Raw genomic sequence first — 19,713 nt, 5'->3', positions numbered from 1 at the left:
CCGGTATTTTAAGGTGTCCGAAAAAGACAGTAAAATAGCGGTATGCAACGTGTGTGAAGCAGAAATCCTGCAGCTCTGCCCGCTGTGACGGACCGGTGAGCGAAACACACACTAAAAGTCAGACCTAACACACTTAGCTATTTTATCTACCTCTGGAACAAAACTAGTTATAAATATCTTTATTCTTCACTGCCGGGTCACTCACTACTGGATCAGTGAGCTGCATGAGATACTGACAGGTTGTCAGGGGAGAGGGGAAAAGAGAACGCTTTCTCCCGTGTTATTCTCCAAAGTTAATGTAAACTTGAATAATGTACCGTACTTCATTTGAAAGTAATAATTATGTTGGTTGTTGTTTGTTGAAGCGCCAGTGAATGAGCCCCATTAACTGACTCACTTTAAATGGAAGATCCCCATAGGCCTCGCCCACTCGATCGGATCGGCGATCGGTATCGGCCGATACNGTCGCCAACTCGTTTCTAATGCAATATGACTACAAAATGCGTCTATAATGTATTTTCGATCTTCAAGCAGGCGGGGGAGAGATCTTTCGTCTGAATTGGGAAGATCGAAAATACATTATAGACGCATTTTGTAGTCATATTGCATTAGAAACGAGTTGGCGACACTAAGACTGCGATATAATGTTTATGTAGCAATAATACATATGACATATATGTTTTAAATGTCTCCTGTACCGATAAAAAAGAGCGATAACGTTGGAGCTTAACGGGGTGTAGAACACATGTGATGACGTCACCAACGAATCGACGACTGAATTAGTTGCCAACTAATTTGGTAATCGATTTTAATCGATTAAGTCGATTAGTTGTTGCACCCCTAATTTAAAGTGATGTTTAAAACTCAATTAATGGAGCTTATTCACTGGCGCTTCCACAAACAACAACCAACATCATTATTACATTCAAATGAAGTACATTATTCAAGTTTACATTAACTTTGGAGAATAACACGGGAGAAAGCGTTCTCTTTTCCCCTCTCCCCTGACAACCTGTCAGTATCTCATGCAGCTCACTGATCCAGTAGTGAGTGACCCGGCAGTGAAGAATAAAGATATTTATAACTAGTTTTGTTCCAGAGGTAGATAAAATAGCTAAGTGGTTTAGGTCTGACTCTTAGTGTGTGTTGCTTCGCTCACCGGTCCGTCACAGCGGGCAGAGCTGCAGGATTTCTGCTTCACACACGTTGCATACCGCTATTTTACTGTCTTTTTCGGACACCTTAAAATACCGGTGAAGAAGCCATTTTGGCGAGCTTGTTTTGAGCACAGAGAAAAGTGTCATGTCTTTTACGTCATGCAATCGGCTCTCCCGATCGGCATTTTTAGAGAGCACCGATCGATCGGCAGAGAGTGAGCATCGGCCGATATCGATCGGAGCATCCCTAGTAGCAACATCGACTATCAGCAGATATATTCCTTATCAAATAATGCAGTGGTTTGTCAGGATCTAATGTCCACATTTAAGCAACTATAAAAAGGATTACAGCTGAGTGACAATTCATTCTTCCATTAGCAATTCAGCCAGCCAGCATCAATGACTTTATATTATACCATTATCTCATACGTGGTTCAACTCCTCTATGAGTTTTCAATGTGCATCTATCTGAGTACGGCAGGAAACTCAAACTATACGGCGGCCGTCGAGACAAAGGTTCCACTTAACAAAAGGTGACAACTTATTTTAAAATAACGCTTTTCCTGACTTTGATGTTGGGAGTTATTCCTTGTGAGACAGAGGGCGTCAAATGCTGCACCGCCCGTAGAGCCCGATTGATTGATTTACAAAAAAACGTATGTTTTGTGAAAGGATAATGCAAAGTAACTTGTCATCATTGAATTGCTTTGTGTCTCACACTCTGTGAAGATGACGTGCAGCGCTGTGAAGCAGATCTGGGGATGCCCGAGGCTCATGACACGATGCCGGATGCCAGGCTCTCCCGTTCTCTCCAACCAGCACATTGCATCCTTCAGAGCCTCTGGGGTGCGCTGAGGTACAAAGTCAGAGAAATATGTCAAATAGAGAACCATTCAACCATCAACCCTTATATTGGCAGAGGCAGTAGGCATGTATTCAGCGTTATTGTATCTTTGACACTTGTTGCATAGGACAAAGTATTTTTTATTGAATTTTAATATAAGATGGGGAAACAGCGGGAATTTCTAAGGATGCATCAACCCGACAATGTGTCTCACAATGCCTCAACTCAGAAAGTCCTCTAGTACTAAAATTGGTTCTCTTACCAGTGCCTTCATTTCACAAATGTTAATCTCACAAGAAATGTAACATTTAAGTATGGTTGATGTTTTTCCTCATTAACACGTTGAAGAAATACTGACTTTATTAACAACAATGACAAGAATCAGTAAGTAAAGCACATTGGTTACACCTGGACATTACCAAATCTTAATAATAATAATAATAATAAGGATTGGAGCAGACACTGACCAAAGTGAAACAGCACTACAAATCTATCAAACCACAGATCCAAATATCATCATGGAACTTCTTTAACATCTCTTTTAAGCTTCATAATGTGTTACTCATTGCAAAGAGTTTGTATTTGATGGCATCAGATTGTTTTTTACTTAAAATGTCCAACTGATAAATCGATAAATATAGTTGTACCTTGAGCGCTGACGTATGTCTGCATGATCATTATTATTATTAACCAAAAGCTAGAGAAGAGCAGCAATGCCTCTGCCATTGTTCAAGTACCTTTACTTGTATTCTATTCATTGATAACCTTTCCGAATATTCAATGCAAACAATCGCTTTTCGCAGACTTACCAAGTTAAACATGTTGCTGATCCAGATAACGTGTTTAGTTTGGTCCCTTTTAACCTGGAACAGAGAACCAACAAGAAATGTCAATTCAACGCAGAAAAAAAATCGACTTTGATCTATATATTCTGAACAGTTTAGGATTCTTATCTCAGACAGGTTGGTGTTGCTTCTGTATCCAAAAATAACTGAGTAGCTTGTAGTTTAAAGGTCCCCTATGATACTGTTTTTCACCAATATATTATAGGTCTCAGATATATACAGAACCTGTCTCTGATTGGCTGAAACACCAAACAGATCATTGCAGCATTACCCATAATCCCCCCTGTTTCCAAAGTGCTGATTCTGTCTGTTACTTTAGATGAAAATAAGGAGCCACTCCCCACGCCCCTCTGAGAGACATTTGGTTAGAAAGAACACAATGGTGCGCTAGGACAGTGATTCTCAAATGGGGGTACGCGGAAACCTAGGGGTACGTTGGGGTACTGCAGGGAGTACGTGAGATAAACAAAAAAAAGAAATGTTAATTAAAAAATACCATGCATAATTACAAAATAATCTTAGTACAATAAGTTTAATAGAAAACACTATTTTATATAAAATATAAATGTGTGTATTGTATTTGGTAGTTTTTCATAATATATCATTTTTGTTCATTGGTTTGTTCAACATATATTACTTCAATTGAATACTCCTTGTTTTAATTTTTCGTTGTTCTTTTTTTACATGCATAAAGATGAAAATATCCTTAGTTTGTTGTAATTCATGCATGAAGGAGTTAATAAATCACCGACAATGGCCGATTGTGCTCCAGCTTCCTCTGTACCTCTTCGGTAGACCAGATTCCCAGTAGGCAGCTGGTCAAGTTTCTCCATCGTTGTGTACAAACTGGATAAAACGCCGGTGTGAGTACCATATGTGTTCGGGGGCCGTCTCTTACCAATGACGTCACGCATTGTGATTGGCTGTACGGTAATTTATCCAGGGGTGCTCGGGTGCAAATCACATCTACAAATCATGACGAACCAAATTGAAGTATCTATAGAAATGGATCAGGACAAAAACTCGTTATGACATCATAAAGTAGCCAAAATCTGATCGGCTCATTTTCAGACAGGTTTTTATAGAAATGGATCAGGACAAAAAGAGAGAATCTTTGTTCCTGAAACTTTCAGAGTCTCTTTCCACAGAGGGGACACATGTTTATATATACAAGACATGAAGAAGTGGATTTTGCATAATAGGTGACCTTTAAGCTCCGCTTGTTCCATAGTTCTTAGACTATACTGAACTATTAAATATTCAACACACCGTTCCTTTCTCCAAGGCTCTGAGGATGGCCTCTAGTGTCTCGATCTTCTGCAAGTGCTTCATATCCAGATCGTCAGTATCACTTCAAAAGAAAGAAAAACAGCTCAACAATCTTTTAATGGACTAAACATTGAAGATAAAAGTGTTAATAATCGAGGGTTCGAACACATATTCAGATCCCGATCATAACTGTGCCTACCTTGATATCAGATCTATTTGGTAAGCCCAGCAGGAAGGGTTGCTGGGCTCGTCGCGCTGCAGCAGCAGGGGAAGCCAGAAAGCACAAATTCTCATCCGTTCCCCGGCTTGTCTTCTGGTTTCAAGAGGAATTTGACTCCAATTGTCAAAAACAATCTCTAAAAAACAAAGAACATGCAGAATATACAGTTATATTCATCTGGCTGAAGGTACTGTAGAGCATTTACCATCTCAAGTTTGGAAAAAGCCCAATCAATACACAAGAGCCTACTCTAATACAGGAAGCTATTAAACTATTATTTTTTTATCTGCTGTTTGTATTAAGCTCAGAAATCAATAATATGAGTCCTCAAATCTCCTTTAACTTTACGTTATCTGTACTTTTACGTCTAAAAGATCGAATGTTTTCATTCAGTGAAATTGTTTTAATACTCACATTAAACGAGACAAGTACTGTGCAAGCATGTGGATACTTTAGTATATTACATACATACATACTAGGGCTGTACCCGAATATTTGGTCATGGCCTACTATTCGGTTTTCAATCTCGTTATTAGTTTTTCTCTTTTTCTTCTAAATGTATGCCATCAATAAAGGCGAATTGCCACATTCCTATATTTATACTTTTTAAATTGTACTGTTAAAATGAGGAAATATATACAATCTCAGCCCCCCCGGTCCCTTTGTAACTGGGAAACTGATAGAATTAGATTGTGGTGTTTTTGCAACTTCGGCATAGGGGATTGGGATGTTTATTGCATTTCGGCTGTCAACTGATTTACCTTCGAAACACCGCTCACTGCTGCTGCTTGCCTCTGTCTGTGTCTGTGTTCTTCGCACCTGCCTGTAATCTGAGAAGGTCCCGCCTGTCTGGAGCCCGGAAAATCTTCAGTGTTGATTGACACTTCAGTAATAGCCTATCAGATAGCGCTGTGGGCGGGACATTGCTCGTGAACAGGACATTGCTCGTGAACAGTGGTGACTGCAGCCAGAGAAACGGATGCATTCAGAGCCAAAGTCGTATCGGCAATTTGATTTAAAAAAAAAGAAAGGAGATACCTATAATCTGTAATCTGAATCTTTGTTGCTGATTCCTACCGAATATCCGGAATCCGACAAATGGTATTCGGGACAGCCCCAATACATACATACATCAATCAATGTAGCACTGGATATCAAAATAAAAAGGTGTATTAAAATCTAAATGTTCCTTACCTTGCGGACGGAGGGCCACAACGGTATCATTTCTGGTCAAAAGTTTCTGAGAAGGATGAATGAAAAGTTGTAAAAACTGAAATTCGATAAGTTGGCCATTTGCTCTTATTTTGATCCACAACTTACAACAGGCGTGCGGTTATGGATCGCTTCCCATTCCTCTCCAATTTCAGAATCAGAGTCTGACATTTTGTCAAAATCTGTATAAAAAAAAAACAATGGTATAAATCACTTTAAATAATTCAACGTTACTTTATACTCCTTTCCTGTCTGGGGAAAACCAGGGAAACTCAAAGATGAAACAAAAACCAGCTGTTTATCTGAACATATGATGATCTTATAGAAATTATGCACCGTTATATAAAGGAGGTTCATTTAGCACAACCTTTAACATCCACAGCAGTTAAATGCAGTATTCACATTGATTGGCGCCCCCTGAAATTCAATGGTGTTTTTGTAATAATAATAATAATAATAATAATACATATTTATAGAACCAAATTGCAACTTATCTATCTACTGTCACTTTTCACAGGGTATATGCAGGAATCCTGAAGACAAATATAATACCTTTTAAGACCCTTTCCTACATTTTAACACCTCATCGCCACTGAGTTTAAACCGGTTACATTGGCGACACTTTACCTCACATTTACTATATACAGTACCCTATGAAACACTGATGCATTAATCAATAACAATAATCCACAGCTCCTCTCTCTGCTTCAGAGGATTACAAACATATTGATATCCCAACAACACCCCCCCCCTAAACCTAGGGGAAACACTGTATATAATAGTAAAACACCTTCTTAAAACGTTATCAACGTTATCATCACTACTTGCATACAGTTTATCTAATAATGAGTTTTACTTGTGGTATTAGTTCCTGTATTGACATTGAACATAATGACTGCACAATGACTTCTTTTATCACACACACCTAGTATTTATCTTGCCTCGTTCTGTTGTCGATTTAGTTGTCAATGTTGCTTTTTTGCGTCACTTAGCTTTTGTCCTGTGTGTTTGGTGATTTTCCCTTGTTTGAATTGAACGTGTGTCTTTGCTTTGTCCTTTTAAAAAGGCAGTAACATGTTTCCTACAAAGTACACACACACATTTACTTTACAGTTGTTTAAACGATAGCCAACTTCTTGAGGGTGTGGTCGATTACCAAACAACTAGCTTGAGTTGACATCATTACATGTACATTACTCATGCTTTTGGACACTGCACCTAGAAGCAACAGTTAGCTAAAATAACAGCAAGTCATTGTATATATAATACATTTTCAACTTTAATGTCTCAGTTGTGATTATAAGAAAGGAAAATGTGAGCAAACAATGTTAACATTAATAATGGCGTAGTGTATTAAAATGCGGGAACACTTATATTTCAAGTTGAGTCGGTTAAACTCGCGGGAATGCTAACGCTTGGTTTTTTTTCAATATGATGTTAGCATTGTTTAGCTCATTAGCCAACCTACGTAGTTTTATCAAAACCATCTTAACAGTTGTTCGTCTCATATAGCAAGGTTAGGAGCTAGTTAAATTGACCTGTTTGGTTGTAAATGTAGTATATCACATACATTATTTTAAAACACAGCTTTTGTTTAATACCTGTTAATCAACACTACGACACTTTTGTACACGTCGTAGCGCGAGGCAACCGCTCCCGTACCTCGTGAGGAGGAACCAATACACGGTCTTTAAACCGTATGTTCGGTGTTATTTTAGTATCTAAATAGACACAACGTACCTTGATTTAACTAAATGTGTGGACGCTTAGCAGTGTCGGTCGTCTGGGCAGCTCTTGTTGTTCATATTAGTGTGCGGAAGTTAAAAGTGTTCACGCAGTCCCACGCTTCTGCGCCTCGCTGAGCCACTTTCTGTCGTCGTCACGTGATGATAGGGCACGTTGCACTTCTTCTTCTCCTTATGTATTTCCAGTACAGACGTAAATGTCGACCCCCTGTGGCCAGTCACGTACATTAAACTATATTTGATATATTTGAATTTCCACAGAAGTGATGTCTTTATTTATTATGTTAGGATTGCAGTGATCTTTGAAGGCTATGATTCGTTCCTGAAGTATAGTTCAGCTGCATTATTCTCGGTTAATGAGAGAAAAGAGGCAACAAGGGGTCAACATATTCATGGTAAGTTTTGTTTTCATAAATGGCCTAAAATGAAACCTAGTGTACAGTCCAAGCATGAATTGAAACTACATTTAAAGGGACAGGGCGAGATCAGATTGCGGTCATGTACAATGGCTTGGAAAACCCTTTTAAATTTGAGTTGTAGGTACTGAAATGAAACCTATTGCATGAAATGAAACTACACTTATAGGAACTAGCAGGGACGTGTACAGACATTTTGGGGGGCGGGTGCTCAAGTGAGAAAAAGGGCACTTCCCATAATAATTTATTGACGTTTCTTAGATGGTGCTCAAACATTTAGGGTTTCCCATTAATGTACCGGGCGCAACAGTGGAATTTTCTACTGCAACACTCCCCGCTTAAATACACAGTGTACCCGCGACAGTTACAATGAAGGTTCGATAATCAGCTCACTGCATATAGGTGTAAGCAGGGGTAAAGTGCTATTTTTATAAGTGGGGAGTGGACCTAACATAGGGGGGTCCGGGGGCATGCTCCCCCGGGAAGATTTATTTTTAAATATTGAAGTTAAAAGCATCAATCTGGTGCACTTTGAGAGCAAAATGGAGAGATCTATGGATACATCTCTCAACACCCATATTCAGAACTGTAAACAGATTTTCTTTTTCTTTATGGATATTTTACAAATCACTCCTCTTTTAAACTGTATTATTTTTTTACCGTCATATAATATTTCCAACCTGTTTTTCATTTATTCTCTTGTTTTTTTATAACTATAATGATCATATAAACGTGTGCCTCGGAAATAATTGTTTACATTAATCGTGACCAAACTGTTTGAGACCCACTGAGATAACTTAGACTAAAGTTAACTATCTAAATTTTGTAATAGTTTTCACTCTACTGTCCGTGCCTGCAGTATAATAAATGCAGCCTATATCCACTAATGAAAACATGCCAGTGAAGGGAAGGGAGTAACCTTTTCATGAATTTGTTATTTCCATTCATGCAAATAGCCAGAAATGAAACCAACACTATGAAACAAAACTACAATACAAAGACTGACAATCAGATAAGAAAGACACCAGAACTAAAGGACGTACAATTCCTTAAAAACATGTTTTCAATTTAAATTTGATTATATTTCCAAAAATGTGATTAAAATACTCGTTTTTTTTTCCTGCTAGAAATCATTGTTTTACTCTTTTTCTTCTTCTTTTATGTTACTTATTGTATTCCTTATATTTCCGTATGAAGAAGAAAGAAAACAGTTGGACTGGCAACCATGGAAAATAAAACACAACAAACCACATGTAACGTGTTAATTATTTAACTTTAGAGATGATTATTTTTCAAATCTAACTGTCTGAAATGTATTCAATAAGTCCATTTCCCAACATGTCAAACTTTTCCCATACACAAGATTTTGATTATCAAAACCCAGTGGTGTAAAGTAACTACGGTAAGTACATTTACGTAAGTACTGTAGGCTACTTAAGCAAAAATGTTGAGATACTTGTACTTTAGTATTTCCATTGTATGCTGCTTTGTGCTTCTACTCCACTAAGTACTGTACCAAATGCCTACTTAGTTACTTTCTAATTCTGTCTAATTTGTCTTCAGCTCGAAGTCGTCACTCTGCCTGAGAAAGCTGAGGAGAACCTTCTCTTGGTACAGGAAGAAGTTTCTGTTCCTCTCGAGGTCCTGAGCGTTTATTATACGCGTCACCAGAGCTTGTTGTATGGCCGGAGACTTACATGGGTGATGCTGCACATCGTGACTCACATTCCTCCACGGCTCGATAACTATCAGACCCTGAACGTCCTCGTATCGAATCGAATCATTGAGTGTCTCTCTGTTCACTCCAACAGTCACCTTGCTTCTGTTTGTCACCTTAGATCCAAAGTCTCCGCTGGGTGTGTTTGTTATACAACGTCTGTTGTTTCCTGCTGTGATATTGGGTGTGCCAGTCTCATTCAAGTTAACCAGGCTATTATTAGAAATGTGATTACTTGAGCAGCTGATATTTGTATTTTCTGGTCGACTGACGATCCTTGCTCTGGGTTTCCTGGATGCTGGAGTCTCCTGGATGTTTCTGTGCAGATAGGATGTGTATCCTTGCACCAGGTGACTCAACGCCGACTTATAGGAGAAACGCAGCGACTCTGCTGATCCCAAAGGAACAGAGTGAAGACGGACCTGTTGGAACAAGAGGAGAGAAGTTATTCTAGATCAGATCCCTTCAGAAATTATCAGTGTCATTTTCAGTGTCAAAAAGAGACGCATATCGACCCCGAAAAGACTCAAAACAAAAAGACTCAGAATGAACTTCTTAAATGGACAAAACAACCACAAAGAGACACACAGAGAATCACAACAGCAATTGCAGCTATGAATATGGGCAAAACAACCAAAACTAAACTTAAAAGGACTAAACAACAACACAAAATTGACATAAATTAAATTCAAACACTCAAACAAGTGAAAATCATCAAACACACAGGACAAAGCTACAAAGAGACACAAAATGACAACATTGACACATAATTCAACAACAGAAAGAGGCAAGATAAATATTAAGTGTGTGTGTGTGTGTGTGTGTGTGTGTGCGTGCGTGCGTGCGTGCGTGCGTGCATGAGTGCGTGTGCGTGTGTGTGAAAACATGTTAGGGCCTTTTGCCAATCTATTGTTTGATTGGCAAAAGGATGCAGTGTCCCTGTGGAGAGGAGGGAAATAGAGGTGTGGAGGTCAGGCGTGTATTTGCATGTCTGACTCCCAGCATACAAGAGTTTCATCCAATTATAAGCTTCCAATTAATATTTGTCTTTATGCAAACCTTAAAGCGGCTAGAACAGGTTCCCTCACCCTGAAGTTACAAAGGAACATTATCATTCCTGTCTCTCTTTTTTGTTCTGCTGTATCATTCATGAGCAATAATGCAATGATTATCACATACATGTTGCCAACATTTGCAGTGGACATGTTTTCTAATTGAGAGCGGCGACTTTAACCGTGGCAGAAGGAAAAGCATTCCCTTTTACTAATCTGACAAAAAACTGTGACGAAATATGCTTAAAAGACAATTCAACTGCTGTTTTGTTTCTTCTGTAACATGCATTGATGTCCATGTATCAATGTTATAATGTTGAAGTTCTGCCTCTTCCTGTACTTTATATTATTTTATATCTCTTAAGCAGGTGGGAAGTAGTGGAGTACAAATACTGTGTTACTGTACTTAAGTACATGTTTCTAGTATCAGTACTTTACTCCACTACTTATTTTTCTGACTACTTTTTACTTTGACTTCTTACATGTTGAACACAAATACCTGTACTTTCTACTTCTTACATGTTGAACACAAATACCTGTACTTTCTACTTCTTACATGTTGAACACAAATACCTGTACTTTCTACTTCTTACATGTTGAACACAAATACCTGTACTTTCTACTTCTCACATTTTCCAAACAGGCTGGTTCCTTTAGTTTGAATGTGTGTTTGGTGGCGTGATCATTATTATTTAGAGTCATTGCGTGCCTATTGATTTGAACACGATCCGTGTATCCATCATTTCCTGGTCTTCTCTAAAGAAGAGGGACCAATGAAAACGTTGTCATGTTGCCGTTGTTCAGCATGGAAACATTCATTAGCTAACAATGACATTATTGTTCTATTAATATAAAGGGAGGTCAGGTACTCTTTAAAACAGCTGCTAGCTATGGGTACTTTTTACTGAAGTACATTTCAAAGCCTCTTTACTTTGACTTGAGTAAAGAGGTTTAGTCAGTACTTCTACTTTTACCAGAGTATTTTTACTAGTATCTGTACTTCTACTTGAGTAAAGGGTGTGTGTACTTTTGCCATCTCTGCTCTTAAGTTTATATATTTTAAAGCAGACTTATTTGTCCGTCCTGACCTGGTGAATCCTCATGTGCAGATGAACCGCAGCTCCCGCCAGCCACTGCTGCATCGACGCTGAACTCATCCTCTTCTTCTTGGTCATCCTCTCGTAATGGTCGATCAGCTCCAGCTTCAGCCAGTTGTCGTGGTGCTCTGTCGTCTCGGCCATCTTCTCCTGGTCGTTGGCGACGCCAGGGACCAGGTTCAGGAAGCTGTGGATGATCCAGCCAATCCTCGAAGATCTGCTAATGCCTAAGATGTTTTTAACCTGGGACCTTTGAGCTGAAGCCTCTCCGTCTGCTGATCCATGGGCTCTGACCTGGTGGAAAACAACAACATTTGAGTCTGTGTACCCTTAGTTTGAAATGTTTTTGTCCTTTATTTGACCAGTAAGATAAGATAAGATAAGATAAGATGGTACTTTATTGATCCCAATTTGGGAAATGTTTGTGTTGCAGCAGCATAAAAGACATGGCAATTAAAAAGACTAGAAACAAACAAAAAAGTAGAAAATAGACATGTTGAATTTACAAATGAACAATAACAATAACAAAATATAAAGCAAGTTATTATATATACATAAGTATGTGAACAGAAAAGCGAGTGCAATGGGTCGAATCTCATGCCAATCAAACCAATAACTGTGAAGATGTTTCACTAACAACAACATTTGAACCACATGTTAGAGGATGCTCTGAACCTTTTTAGCTCTACAGAGTGTTGGGGAATAATTTCCTAAGGTATTCAACCTTTGACACAGTTCATCCTTTTCTCCTTTCACTGTCTCCTTTCCCATGGCATCGGTCTACGGCCCTGGGTATTGCTGCTCTCTCTCTTAAGGGGGAGCAGCTTGGGCACATTGTTGATGCCAGTTTATGACCGAGCACAAGCCGCCATGAGATAGTTTAATGTTCAGGGACATCTAGAGGCTCTTCTTGTCCCTGGCACATATTCTTTTCTATGGACGACAGCTCTAGTTAGATTCAGGGTCCATATTTGTTTAGTCTCACTGATGAGGAATGTTGATTATTACACTCTGAACTAGTTAAAACCTTGAACTGCAGATGAGATCTTCAGAATTGGTTTAACAACCGCTGTGTAACCTCATGGCAGCAGCACATGTCTTGTGAATTCTCCAGCCGTAACTTTATAATAAACCATCAATGTCTGCCATCAAAGTTCCAGCTCTCCTCGTGTCTCTCTGAGTTTCATCTCCATTGGCCAAGATCAAGTCGTTTTGATCTTTTAAAGACCTAGAGAGGGTTATTAATGCCTTTGTTTCCTCGAGACTGGATTATTGCAATGCTCTGTATGTGGGTATGGACCAGGCCTCAATTAAACGCCTGCAGCTAGTCCAAAACGCAGCTGCACGTCTTCTGACTGGCCACAAAAAGCGTGACCACATCACCCCAACTCTGGCCTACACTGGCTTCCAATTCGGTTCAGAATTGGTTTTAAACTCCTTTTATTTGTTTCCAAAGCCCTAAATGGGCTGGCTCCGGCCTATATAGCAGAACTCTTCGATCGCTACACCCCAGCCAGAGCTTTAAGGTCTGCTGACCAGCTGCTGCTGGTAGTGCCCAAGATCAGGCTCAAAACCCAAGGTCACCGAGCCTTCGCAGCAGCTGGCCCTAGGCTCTGGAACACTCTGCCCCTCCATGTGAGGTCGGCCGAGACTGGGGGTTTTTAAATCCTCACTAAAGACACACTTATTCTCCCTGGCCTTATAGTCAGAGCGGAGCATGACACCTGACTATTCCCTGTGTTTTTTATATTTCTGTTGTAAATTATTGTCTTTTATTGTGATTGTAGTAATGTGTTTTTATTACATGTACAGCACTTTGACTCGACCAAAAATCACTTTTAAATGTGCTTTATAAATAAAACTTGATTTTATTTTTATTTGACGTGAACATGATGATGATGGTGATAAAGAATGCATCTAACGTTCCGCTGTTCATTAAAAAAACAGTGCATTAAACAAACCATCATGCTCTTACTTTGAAAATCATGCGGAAATGTCGACACGTGGTTTCCGAAAATAACCGACTGACACGAGTAGATTTTAGTCTCAAAACTCCGTGTGTGTAAAAATACGATCCAGAAGCAGAGATTTGGTCGACAAATACAAAATGGATTCACAAATGCCTGATCGAAAGTTGTATTTGTTAAAGAGATATTGAAAGATCTTTTTTTTATTTGTAAAAATATTTAGCCTATTTGCAGATCCGTTTTACATTTGCAAATGTATTTGTGAGTTTGCAAGACCTCCATACTTCCTTTATACGTTTACAGGTCAGTTTTATAATTAAATACTTTTTGCATAAATTTCATAATTACGTAGTTTTTCTCCGACCGAGAGTTGTTTACCTCACAAACTCACTCACCTAAACGAATGTACAGTTGGGTGCTGAGCCCTTCGGGACACGCTAAATAAATTTTCTTGTAAAAAAGAACCACATTAACTTTTCAGTAAACAATTAATACCCGTCACCTATACAAGAGTATTAATAAACAGCACGATTGCTATTTTATTAAAACACTATATTAATGACGACTAAACATTTACATTTGTGGTAGGTCGTTACGGTNTATGTCTCTCTCCATAGAGGCTGAATCATCATGTTAATCACATAGCTATCATATGCCTCAAACAGTCCTGATGCTCTTCTAGGTCATCATACATCCTGTCTGCTACAGTTGGGATACCTTTGATATCATTTGTACTCTCATATTGGAAGAGTATATTCAATATTTTCCCAACATTAACAAACAATAAACCAAACCCACCTGTTGGGCGACCTGGTCAAAAAGCAGGGACAGAGCCAGAGCAACGACCCCGACCCCTCCATAGGAGACTCTGCTGCCTCCTAACTCTCCGCTCAGACTGAGGCCGAACGCCGCCTGCTGCTCGCCACTAAAGCCTCGCTGTAAGGAGGCGTACTGATGCTGAAGGGCCGCGGAGGAATCCAGAGACAGGAAGGAGGTGAGGACAGGATCCAAGGAGATGTCTGGGACGATGCTGGCATCCCGGGCCACGGAGAACAGCTCCTGGACGGTGGCTGCAGAGGGAAGACATAAAGAACCACCAGTCAGGATCATGGCTACATCTATGTGTGTGTCTGTCTGTCTGTCTGTCTGTCTGTCTGTCTGTCTGTCTGTCTGTCTGTGTGTGTGTGTGTGTGTGTGTGTGTGGTATCTGTGTTATCTGTGTTTCTGACCCTTTGTTCAGTTCACCGTTCAGTTGTTATGCTCCAAATATCTGGAACAAACTCCCAGAAATCTGCCGGTCCGCTGCAACTCTGACTACTTTCAAATCCAGCCTGAAGACTTTTCTTTTTGCCGCTGCTTTTAATTGAACTATTGATATCTTAAACTGCACTTTTATTTTAATGTTTATTTTATTATCTTTGCTTTTTAATGACTGTTTTTAAATGCCATTTTATTAATGCCTTTCATGTTTGTAAAGCACTTTGAATTGCCTTGTGTTGAAAGGTGCTATATCAATAAACTTGCCTTTGTGTGTTTATTCTCCCCAGTCAGAAAAGGCGTTATCAGCACGAAATCTCTCGCAAATGAGACGTCTATTTAAATGGTTTATACAAACAGACAGCTTTAATAAACTTAAAATAACAAAACAAAAGTAATTGATTTCCCTCTGATGTATAATGTAAGTATAAAGTTGCATACAATAGAAAGGTTCAAGTACAATTACCTTGAATTAAGCATTAACACACTTTGATATATGTTCCATCTCTCCTGCTAAAGGTCGAAAGAGCAGGAGTTTAAAGCGCGGTTAAGCAGCATTAAACACAGTCTGTCCCATGAAGAATCAATATGCATAGAGAATGTGAAGAATGTCAGAATTGTGACAGAGTAAAGGAAACTGTTAGAATAAAATATCTCTGCCACAACACGCTTTTATCATGACCAACTGTTTCAGTTGTGTTACTGGTACATACAAGTGATTGCACGGCACTTTTTGTTATCAGACTAGGACCATTGAACATTAACCCAAATGCCAATAAGCACAGTCAGCAGACTATTGAGTTTGTTCACTGAGACCCAGAAATGTGTTCCTCTGAATGTCCATAAACTGACTGTATCTGGTGTGAGAATGTGCAAATGTGCAGAGACTCAACTATCTGTTTTTACACTTCAGTTCTTATATAAATGAACAAAGTAGATAAAATGTGTAACTAAGTAGATTTATTCAAATACTGAACTTAAGTATAGTTTTTAGATATGTGTACTTTACTTGAGTATTTCCATTTGATGCTACTTTGTTCCTCTACTCCACACTACCAATACAACTAAATCAGAGTTAAATCTTGTACTTTTACTCCACTACATTGATGTAAATGCCTTTAGTTACTTTACAGATTTGGATGAATGATGTGAAATATAATCAACCCTTAAATCAAACTTTAGTTACAGCTGGAGTAAATTCACAAGCTACCCTGCAGTATGTCATTCAAACTAGCTGCACCTTTACCAGCTTTGATAACACTTTAATGATCAATCATTATAAAGCACATCATATATTATTCTGAAATGGACCAATCTGCACAATGACTACTTTTATTTTTGCTACTTTACGTATATTTTAATGCCACCATGTTGTACTTCTGGTTGAGTAAAATGTTGAATGCAGGACTTTGACTTGTAACAGAGTATTCCTACTCTCTGGTACTTCTACTTTTGCTGAAGTACAAGATCTGAGTACTTCTTCTTCCACCTTTGAAGATGATCGATCACGATTTAACTAAATCATCGTGATGAATGACGATGCATTCTGCGCATGCGTGAAGCCACTTGTCCGGCCATAACCCACTTGTCCAATCCTTGAAAACTAGTCCCACAATGCGGAAGTAAATAGACCTGTGACATCACCCACACATTAAACAAAACAAAAGCAATACTCTACGTTCGAAACCGTTTGTTCAAGCACAAACTCTGCTGCTGTTTTATTATCTTACATTCAATTAATGTTCCTAGATTCAGTGTAAATCTGTAAAAGCCAGGGTTGAGATAACGTCATTGTCCGCACCCTGTAGGTTTCCTCAGCTCTCAAAACCGAAAGGAGGATCTGCTCGTGCTCCGGATCGATGCAAACATAATAACAGGTAAGTTAAATAGCGATATATGTGCATGAAATGATCAATAAAACATTAGTCATCAGTGAAACGAAATATGTCTCTTAACTTACGTCTCTCCACGTCATTAGCTACGGTAAATCCTGCAGCATTTGTTAGCTAACTGACCTGCAGACTGGCCAAACATGAAAGGAAAAACACAAATAAAGCTAGAACAAAGCCTTGTGTAGCATTACTGTTGTAACAACTAAGCAATGAATATGTGGTAATTTCGTCATTTGCATTTGATGACTCTTACGTACTCAAGTTCTCAAGCTACTTGTGTTTGAGTATTTCCATTTTACACTACTTTACTTTACCCCAGCTTTGGTAGCATATTAAAAGCTAATACAATTGACTACATAGCAGCATATAACAGTAACGTTACAGCTGAAACAAATTAAGACAATCGGCAGATGAGTCCAGTATAAAAAATAATCATCTATGTTGATGATATGTTTTCAAAATGAGCTTCACATCAGCAAAGTAAAATCCTACTTTTTCATTAATGCATGAGTAATAACAATCGAATAGGTAGTGTATAATAGTAACAGCCACAAGAAGCAGTTGTATACTTGACTTGCATACTTAAAACATCATGCATTTGAGGAGTGCCCCTTTAAATACCTTCAAAAAATGTATGTTGCTATGACAAACCACATTGTTTTCCTAGCACACATATTAATTTGGAGTTGTGTGTCTAGTTTTCAAACGTGTGAGATATTGAAGTGACTGTTATTTTGTTGTTGTGCATTTATTTAGGTCTTAATGTGTGCATATGTATAAATATGTCTGTTGATTGTGTATACATATAATATACATATTTGCATTATACATATATTTATATATATTTGTATTTTTGTATTCAGGATTGTTAGAAACGGTATTTCGATCTCTCCGTCTGTACACACAAACTGAAAGATTGACAATAAAGTTGACTTTGACTTTGATAAGTGCATTAAACATATTGTATACAAAGTGTTTATTAATAATATATGTATAAATTCACTCTGTAGGGTTGAATACTGCAGCACATACAAGTACACAGATAAATCAGATGAGGATTTTTCCATCGCAGGTTACCCGGCATCATGAGTCAGCGGACGGAGCGTCGGGGCGGGATTCACGTCGACCAATCGGACCTGCTGTGCAAAAATGGATGCGGTTACTACGGCAACGCGGCGTGGCAGGCTCTGTGCTCCAAGTGCTGGAGAGAGGAATATCAGAAGGTCCGCCATCAACAGATCCAGGACGACTGGGCGCTGGCAGCGAAGTAAGTGGAGTAGTTAGAATTAGAAACACTATGAAGTCAAGGCATAGATACACAAAAACTGCAGTTCGTCAACTTGAAGTTATTTCTCAGGTTCTGGATTAGCATTAGCTTTAGCACAGCGGTCAGCAACTGGGCATCACTTACACTAACTGATACAGAAATATACATTAGAATCTTATTCACATTTTGTAATATTTATATATAAGAATAGTAAAATAACAAACATGTATAATTCAGAAAAATATATAACATATAAAAACCAACTTATTCATTTCAACCCCCGTTTTTAAATCCCTTATTATTACTTTTTTTGTTTACCAGTAGAGAACAGTACATTTACTAAAGTACTTCACTAAGAACACATCTCTTAAGTATTTCTATTTTATTCAACCGACAGCTTTATTTATTTCTCAGATTACTGTTTTTATCCCCTTTCCTTTTCCTGTGAAATCCATAAATCTCCAGATGTGTTGATTTTAAATCTTGGTAATAAAGGATGAAATGTTCCCTACTCCCTAAGTCAATTGTGCTGGTTCATATTTTTACATATGTGCAGATTCTTGATAAAGGATTGAATAATTCTTTCACCATCCATACTGAAAACAACACCGTCCCTCCCCTAAGTCTTGTGATGCTTTCCTCCAAAGTTTCCCGCCATTATACGATATGATACGATAATTTTTTAACGGTCAGATCAAGTCTGAAATTTGACTTGTATCACAGCAGCTCCATGTGTAACATCAACATAGAAAAGTATCAAGACAAAATACATGAAAAACAAGCAACAAACATTTAACATAACATCACAATCACTGAGAGAAAACATGCTCAAAGACCCTTCAGCGTGCATTTGATGATCCCCTCTTTATCTCTGGCGTTTGCTCTATTAAAACGTCTTCTGCCACAGGTTGCAGCGTGAGGAGGAGGCAGCGTACGCCAGCAGTCATGGATCTCAGACTCAGCCCCCCCCTCAGTCCACAAACCCCCAGCCGGGACACGCCTCTCTGGGACCCTTCTCCAAGTTTGAGGAGAAGAAGACCAACGAGAAAACACGAAAAGTGACCACCGTTAAGAAGTTCTTCAGCCCTTCGTCTCGCTCTGCTCCCAAGAAAGGTATGTAACCATTTAGACTCTAAATGGTTACATACCTATGTGGAGTTGCTCTAGAATCTAGAGCAACTCCACATTATATTTAATCTCAATACAAGCAAAAAAAAAGTCACAAAAATATGGTTTCGGTGCAGTTTCTTTCCAACATCAGCAGCACTTTCTCTAAAAGCGTTTCTTCCTCACCAGAAACCCAAGAGGGAAAGACTCCCAGTCCGTCTCTGAGCCGCCGAGCGAGCTTTGATACCGACCAGGTGTCCAAAGACTTTATGGACTTCTTGAAGAACCTCCATAAACCCGGCAGAGAAATCCACAAACAGTGCCGAGCCTTCATCGTCACCATGTCCAGCAAGAAAGTCCAGGTTTGACTTTGAGAATAATACTCTTAAAGGGGACCTATTATGCAAAATCCACTTCTTCATGTCTTTTATACATCAACATGTGTCCCCTCTTCTTCATGTCTCTTCTACATCAACATGTGTCCCCTCTTCTTCATGTCTCTTCTACATCAACATGTGTCCCCTCTGTGGAAAGAGACTCTGAAAGTTTCAGGAAAAAAAGATTCTCTCTCTTTTTGTCCTGATCCATTTCTATAAAAACCTGTCTGAAAATGAGCTGATCAGATTTTGGCCACTTTATGATGTCATGA

The 19,713-nt window shown here is 38.8% G+C and overlaps 3 protein-coding genes across 3 annotated transcripts in view; 1 reads left to right on the top strand and 2 right to left on the bottom strand.

The window, feature by feature from the left end:
• The window catches only part of LOC104947573 (E3 ubiquitin-protein ligase TTC3-like), an 11,693-nt gene extending 4,256 nt beyond the window's left edge, over positions 1-7,437 (bottom strand). The window contains exons 1-7 of the mRNA XM_010773619.1: positions 7,288-7,437; positions 5,656-5,729; positions 5,530-5,575; positions 4,315-4,471; positions 4,116-4,197; positions 2,811-2,864; positions 1,876-2,008 (exon numbers count right to left, since the gene is read on the bottom strand). Of these exons, the coding sequence (XP_010771921.1) occupies positions 1,876-2,008; positions 2,811-2,864; positions 4,116-4,197; positions 4,315-4,471; positions 5,530-5,575; positions 5,656-5,718 (535 nt within the window). The 5' untranslated portion in view covers positions 5,719-5,729; positions 7,288-7,437. The remainder of the gene's footprint in view (positions 1-1,875; positions 2,009-2,810; positions 2,865-4,115; positions 4,198-4,314; positions 4,472-5,529; positions 5,576-5,655; positions 5,730-7,287) is intronic.
• A 1,431-nt stretch (positions 7,438-8,868) lies between these two features.
• LOC104947572 (uncharacterized) lies at positions 8,869-11,912 on the bottom strand. Its single transcript, XM_010773618.1, has 2 exons — positions 11,566-11,912; positions 8,869-9,847 (listed from the first exon to the last, which is right to left on the bottom strand). The coding sequence occupies exons 1-2, from the start codon at positions 11,716-11,718 to the stop codon at positions 9,257-9,259; spliced, it is 744 nt and encodes a 247-aa protein (XP_010771920.1). The 5' UTR covers positions 11,719-11,912; the 3' UTR covers positions 8,869-9,256.
• A 4,528-nt stretch (positions 11,913-16,440) lies between these two features.
• Positions 16,441-19,426, top strand: LOC104947576 (rab5 GDP/GTP exchange factor-like; the record flags this gene model as incomplete). The annotated part of the gene is made up of 4 exons (XM_010773622.1): positions 16,441-16,675; positions 17,763-17,957; positions 18,865-19,070; positions 19,254-19,426. Coding segments are annotated over exons 2-4 (561 nt in total), but the record flags the coding sequence as incomplete, so codon positions are not given.
• Between the last annotated feature and the right edge of the window lie 287 nt (positions 19,427-19,713).

The sequence above is a fragment of the Notothenia coriiceps genome, unplaced genomic scaffold, assembly GCF_000735185.1.
Source record: "Notothenia coriiceps isolate Sejong01 unplaced genomic scaffold, NC01 NC01_scaffold00012730, whole genome shotgun sequence".
Taxonomy (NCBI): domain Eukaryota; kingdom Metazoa; phylum Chordata; class Actinopteri; order Perciformes; family Nototheniidae; genus Notothenia; species Notothenia coriiceps.
The sequence above is the reverse complement of the archived record's forward strand: the minus strand, read 5'-3'. Positions and strand labels throughout refer to the sequence as shown.